The 6,983-nt window shown below is 40.6% G+C and overlaps 1 protein-coding gene across 1 annotated transcript in view; it reads left to right on the top strand.

Annotated features, from left to right (window-relative positions):
• entpd1 (ectonucleoside triphosphate diphosphohydrolase 1) overlaps positions 1-6,890 on the top strand; it is a 16,652-nt gene extending 9,762 nt beyond the window's left edge. The window contains exons 4-10 of the mRNA XM_083933238.1: positions 1,933-2,083; positions 2,515-2,674; positions 2,780-2,983; positions 3,152-3,409; positions 3,827-3,940; positions 4,076-4,213; positions 6,355-6,890. Coding sequence (XP_083789364.1) covers positions 1,933-2,083; positions 2,515-2,674; positions 2,780-2,983; positions 3,152-3,409; positions 3,827-3,940; positions 4,076-4,213; positions 6,355-6,561 — 1,232 coding nt within the window. The 3' untranslated portion in view covers positions 6,562-6,890. The remainder of the gene's footprint in view (positions 1-1,932; positions 2,084-2,514; positions 2,675-2,779; positions 2,984-3,151; positions 3,410-3,826; positions 3,941-4,075; positions 4,214-6,354) is intronic.
• The last annotated feature ends 93 nt before the right edge of the window (positions 6,891-6,983 follow it).

The raw sequence follows: 6,983 nt of genomic DNA, 5'->3' as shown, positions 1-6,983 counted from the left end.
ATATTTATGTGAACTTGCACTTGCATATACTTCACTTAGAGTGCTAACTGTTAAGTTTGCTAATAATGCAGCACTAGAACAAGGAACTTTATCTTTTTAAGTTTGGAACTTATCCATAGTCAGTGTATTACCTACAGTAGATGCCGTGTGCTTAGATGGATATAACAGGTCAGGTCCCAATTGAAAAGGGCTGTTTGGCAGCAAGGTAAAGCAGTGAAAATATTCTAAATATGTCAGACACTTAAATTTATAGTGATTTTATTGTCTTTTTTATCTGGCTGAATACGTTTCACTGTGTGCACCCATCCACAGCAGTACATTTCTAAGCTTCTGTATCTGTACTCTTGCCTGCTTCTTCAAAATGGGGGCGTGCCGACCACCATCCACTTTGAATAAAACACAATAAGTCTCTCATAGGATCCCACTTTAAAAGATATGAACTCTCTCTTTAAACTTTGAAATATATTTTCAAAAGTCTAAACATTTTAAAAGTGTCTTAATGCGTAAATAATGGCATACTTGTTGATTCCCATTTCTAATAATACGTACTTCATAATGGGTTAATGAATAATGGATTCAGTTCAGGAGCTAATCATTTCAGCTCTAAACTACTTACTTTCTGTAAAAAGGCATTTGCAGCCAAAATCTATTCATTAAAAACTCATTAACATTTACAACTCCGCACTTGATGGATTATTGTTGTAGAACTCTTTATCAATGAATTACTCACATTTAGGGCTGAAGATATGAAAACTGATTATAAAATGAAACACCTATGACGGTCTAGTAATGACTTACTCATTTCGTGAGGAGCCTTATAAAACTAGGTTCAGATTTGTCAGGTCTGTAGTTTTTAATGTTAAATTAGTTTTAAATTTGGATTTTGGCCCGGAGGGTCTGTAGCTTTTTTGGTCAAACTATTCATTGAATGGTCAAATTGTTTTATATATTACTTAATGTATGCATTTTCATAGTTATATGTTTATTTCATGTCAAATTCAATTTTTATGATTTGAATAAATAGCAAAGGTTTTGGTGGAACTCCAAAACATTTTCGGGGGGGGCTCACCCTGACCATTCTGACTATTTATGCTTAGGGCCTCCAAAATCTTAGCAGCGGCCCTGTTTATTAGCCATTAATAAAGCCATTAGTTACAACATAAAGTGGTACCTTACATGCCTGTGATAAATGTAAAGTCGAGGCTTCATTTGTTCTGAAACTAGCATGAAAATCCATGTGTGTCCAAAGTGCCTCAGCCTCAAGGCAACCTCCTTATGCAACCAAACCTTGGTGAATTATTAAAGCTCTTTTAAACACACACCATGTAATAGAAAGTCATTTGAACAGACACCTCATCTGTGAGTCATTCTGTAAGTACCACGACTGCTTACTATGGAAGCACTATCAGTGTGTGCCGACCTCACTCTTCATGTCATTTACATTGGTGATCAAAGCTCTAACGCTTTCATAGACACCAGGCGACAGATCCCACAGACTTTAGTTTCAACACACATCACTGAGTTGGCTTAAAACTCCAGTACCAGCCGTTTCACTGAGACTAACACCAGGAGTATAATTTAACCCAGAAACATTAACTGAGAAGTTAACACAACTATGGAGAAAGTGCCCATTCATGCTGGATATCTAATCAGGTATACCCCTGGCTGCCCACTTGGAAACTCTAATAGAGCAATTTAAGGGTTGGATACTTAAGATGGGGAATATTAAGTGTGCGTAAAGGAAGCCAACACCTTGATAGCATCCTTACCAAGCTTTTTTTTTGTCCACAGCACTTCCCATGCCAGCTCATGGATATGTACATATGACATTCAATTCTCAAGCATCTCTAAACTTGATGATATGTTATTGTGTTTTATGGTCACTACATTTAATGACTTCACCCTCCTCTTGACACTTCCCCCAACTTGCAGGCCCTGGTATCTCCAGCTATGCGTCTGCTCCGTTGAAGGCAGGGGAGTCTCTGAGAGCGTGCATGCAGGAGGCCGAGCAGTGGGTGCCCGGGAAAAGGCACCACCAGACCCCTCTTTATCTGGGGGCTACTGCTGGAATGAGATTGCTGAAGTATGGCACACATGTTCAAACACATCCCCCATAATAAAATTTGCATCCACAGAAAGTAACAGCATGCCTTTTCATGCTGACACTGGTGTGTCCCAAGCCTTTACTCTGTAATTGTGATTGCACTGGCAGTCGAAGTGCTACTATCTGTAGCCTTTTCCTGTTGCCTTTTTTGTGATTTATCTCCGCATGAACTTTACTGCCGGAGCATCGAATATATTACTGCCAAATCCATTATATATGGGACAGTCAATTATGTATGTGTGGCTGTATTGATTTGAATTATGGATGTGAATCAGTCTAATGAATTTGTGTTTTGTGTGTGTGTGTGTGTGTGTGTGTGTGTGTGTGTGTGTGTGTGTGTGTGTGTGTGTGTGTGTGTGTGTGTGTGTGTGTGTGTGTGTGTGTGTGTGTGTGTGTGTGTGTGTGTGTAGTATGGAGAACAGCTCGGCGTCAGACAAAGTCTTTCAGGCTGTGGAGGAAGCCCTGCAAAAGTTCCCTTTTTCCTATCAGGGAGCGAGAATACTCAGCGGCCAGGAGGAAGGGGCCTTTGGCTGGGTCACAGTCAACTATTTGGATGACCGCCTCAAACAGGTCTGTGCATGTACGTTTGCATACGTGTCCATGCAAGTTTGTACTCTTTTGAATGTGCTTTGTGTGTATCTCTCCGACTTCAATGCCTTTTTGCCTCTGATGCAGGGCTTGGAAACTACAGGTGCCCTTGATCTTGGAGGGGCCTCCACTCAGATTAGCTTTGTATCTGACCATTTTGACGGTTCAGAGTCGCCCAGCAACTCTGTGACTTTCCGACTCTACGGAAATGACTACAACCTGTACACTCACAGCTTCCTGTGTTACGGGAAAGACCAAGCATTAAGAATGACGCTGGCACGCCAGTCTCAGGTACATTCCTGTCCTTCCTCTATTGACATTTAAGGACTATCTAAATCTGCTCTGAGATAGTTTGATACATAATGATATTCAATAGAGATGTGATCGGCTGAAATGTGTAATGATGCTGACTTTCAACTTCCTATCTGTGTCGCTTACACCTCTTGCTCTCGCTCCTAGTCAGGTCCAGAAACAATATTAGATCCTTGTTTCCACCCTGGCTACACCGCGACAAAGAACTACTCGGTCCTCTACGACAGCCCCTGCGTGTCAGACAGGAAACCCCAAGGAGCTCCCGCAACCTTCACTCACACAGGGAAAGGAGACTTCCTACAATGTCAGGAAGCTGTCAAAAGTGTCTTCAACTTTACTTACTGCAAATACAGCCGATGCTCTTTCAACGGGGTCTTCCAGCCACTTGTACAGGGGCCATATGGGGTAATGTAACGCAGTTATCAGGTTTTATTTATGAGCATATATACAGTAAGCGGCCTAGGAGAAACTTTATCTTTTTTGCAGGGTTACACAAACAGCATGAATGGAACTTTGCTTCTGGAAAGTTCAATTCATAATCCAGAACTTACTGTATGGGCAATTTTCCTTGGAATTACTTCTCCCCAAATAAATATTACACATAAAACAGTCACCAGAGAATTATCCAGAGTAACAGGAGTGCTGTTTCTGTAAAAAAAAAAAAACATGGTGCTGTTAAATTGTGCGTACATCCTGAGTCAGTGAGACTGGAAAAAAAAACCTTCTGAGAATAAAGTATTTATGAACGATTACTGTACTTGCTAAAGATACCAGGAGAAGGTCATTTCCTTTTGCCTTATCTCTTCCTCTCTGTCACTGTAGGCGTTCTCTGCTTACTACTTTGTGATGAACTTCCTCAATCTGACTGATACATCCATCCCTCTGGAAGCTGTCAAGGAAAAGCTCAAACGCTACTGCGCCACACCTTGGAATCAGGTCAGGGCATATTTATGTATCACATAAAACAAATGGCCTGCCATATCTAACTGCTTTCCTGCCTTATCTACGTCCTGCAGCATGCCTATATTACTGTACGTTGACTATATCCCTGTATTTGACCTGCCTGAACAGATAACGCAGCAGCATCCAGATGTAAAATTAAAATATTTGGCTGAGTACTGTTTCTCCGGCACGTACATCCTCACCTTGCTGACAGAGGGATACAACTTCACCTCAGAAACCTACTCCGACATTAAATTAATCAAAAAGGTCAGTAGATCACAGTCCACTTGTTTCCTTCCTCACACACCTCAGAGTGCTGTGAGTGTGTTTGCAAAAGTGTGTCCTTGTACTGACTTATTTCAGTTTTAGACTTTACCAGCTGTTCTTTTAAAATGTTTTTTTTTTTTATGGATTAAGGAAGGGCTGTCCCTGATCCTCAACTTTGACATTACTCCTCAACCACCTCTCTCCTGGGTGACCTCTCGTCAGCCCTTAGCCTACCTAAACACACTGATTTTAACAGCATAACTAGTGTTTAAAAAGATTAGAGTGTGTTTCTCAGTTGAGAAGAATGAAATCGTAGACTGGCTCAGTCTGAAAAAATACCCACAGCAACCTTACCAGACGACGTCTGAAACACCTGATACATATTTTCTCAGTTCAGCTGGAGACACTTATGTCAAGGAATTGAGCGGTATGGTAATGGTTATACGGTTGCATTGGGTAAAAAAGGCTCTGCTGTGAGGGAGCTCTTACATAATACAAACACCAACTAGGATTCTGCTAATCAATTAACTCATCAATACAAATGATTGCTCCTGCCTGCTTAAATATTAACAGCAGATGAATGTGATTAATTGAATTTCCAATTCTACCTGCAAAGCCACAGCCAGCCCCTACATATAAAACTTTATACAGTACACTGAAATATTACACTGAGGAGAGGGTTAGAGTATGTAGCGCAGGGGTAGTGCAGTGTGCAGGAGAAAACTACACTTTTAAATTTAACTCACTGATTTAAATTTGCCTTTTGTTCAATAAAAGAATAATTTCCTTCCTTAATTCAACAAGGAATCTGATGCATTTAAGCAGTATACTGAAAGCAGCAGAAGAGCAGAACTAGAAAAAATGTGATATCTGTTTAGTTATTGCAATGATGTGGCGACATCTACCCAATCAGCTGTCCCAACTGTCACATCATGTTTCCAGGGTTTCATAAAGTCAGACAATGCACCACTGTTATTGGACAGCATGGCAGAAAAAAATAGAAATTGAGCAGGGAGTAATAATGGAGGCTGAAAGGAAAGTCCATAAACTGACAAAACGAAGGGGTTCTGTACCGCTGCAGATTTTGTACCTTGGTTTTGAAATTATGAGTAAGAGGGGACCCCACTCAGAGTAGCCTAGTCGAGGGCGCCATGACCTCCTTAATCCATCCCTGCTCATATCAGCTACATTAAATGACATTTCACACCAATGCAAATGCACTTTAGCAGCACACAGCAGATGAGTTCAAGGTAAGAAATTCAAGCTAAAGTACCAACAGCAGCAGGTAACAGCCTGAAACACAGGAAAAACAGCCAGCTGAGCAAAAACACCACAAGCGGTGAATGAAAACACAGGAGCAGGAACTTACCTTAGACCCGGAGATAATGGGGTGTGTAAAGCCATTAAGAGCGGCAATCAAGAGCACACACGCTGTAATTAACTGTTGTTATGACGACCACAGCAACCACAAACGTGTTAAGTCTTCCAATAACAGGAAGACTGGACAGTAGCCGGACAAGACAAAAATGTATATATATATATCCATTAATAAATTGAATTGTAAAGTTAAAAAGGGGTTTATAACATATATATTATAAATGTTTATATATAAAAAATACAACGTAACACAATAAATAATTAAAAACAAATTAATCAATACCTAGATGTAGCCATAATGGGGTTAAAATCAAAAAGTGTTGAAATATCTACTTTTTAAATTTGACAGGATCCTTTTTTGTTTTGTATAATTAATTGTGTTGTGATGTTTCCAAAAAAGAAGTTGATTAGAAACTGGGATAGGTTAGGGTAAGGATTAGGCATGTACAGTAGTTTCAACTTTTAAGGTTTCTTTTACCATTTCCTTACAGAGAATTGTCTTGGATTGAATGAACTGCTGCATGAAAAACAAACATGCCAAGCCCTCTTCCATGTCCCCAGCAGAACAACAGCATGTAGTTGATGATTAGCAGCGGGGAATGCATTGTAAACTACAGACAATTAGCAAAAGTATCTCTATTTATAATATTTATGTATGTATAAGTAAATACCCCATATCAAAAGTATAGAATACCTCCAAGCTACCGTATACTGGCCTGTAGTACATCAGTGATAGCTTTCCCTCTTCCTGTGTTTGTGTCCAGATAAAAGGCAGTGATGCAGGCTGGACGCTGGGCTACATGTTGAATCTGACCAATATGATTCCAGCTGAGGCTCCTGACTCTCCCCCTCTGCCCCACGCCGGCTACGTCTCCATAGTCACCGTCATCGCAGTACTGATCTTCATCCTCTTCATCCTCAGCCTGCGGCCTCTGTGGCCCCGCTGCTCCAAACAGCCACAGATCGTATAAACACACACACAGATGTATATATGAGGGGATGTGAGGGCTTGTGAGTGCGTTGGTGTGGACTTTTCTACCAATTTGTGAATAAGATTTTGTTGGGAGGTCAAAAGGTCAACGCCTGCTGCACATCACAACAGTCCTGGAGCTCAGGTGGACACTCAAGGACATTACAGAAGGACAAATACTGTCTCCACTCTTTCTGAAGAGTGAGTTTTGCTTCTCCGGTTGAAGGATAGTTTATGTGTTTGTGTGTGTGAGATGGTATGATTGAATTTGAGTGTGTGTGTGTGTGTGTGTGTGTGTGTGTGGGTGTGTTGTATGTGTGTGTGTGTGTGTGTGTGCACATCAGTCTGCATGTATGTGTCTTGAATTATGATGTGAATATGATACTGTATAAATAAAGTAACCCAAGTTTATATAAAATGTTT

This window comes from Echiichthys vipera, assembly GCF_963691815.1.
Source record: "Echiichthys vipera genome assembly, chromosome: 18".
Lineage (NCBI taxonomy): Eukaryota > Metazoa > Chordata > Actinopteri > Perciformes > Trachinidae > Echiichthys > Echiichthys vipera.
Note: the sequence above shows the minus strand (reverse complement) of the source record. Positions and strands in the feature narration are given on the sequence as shown.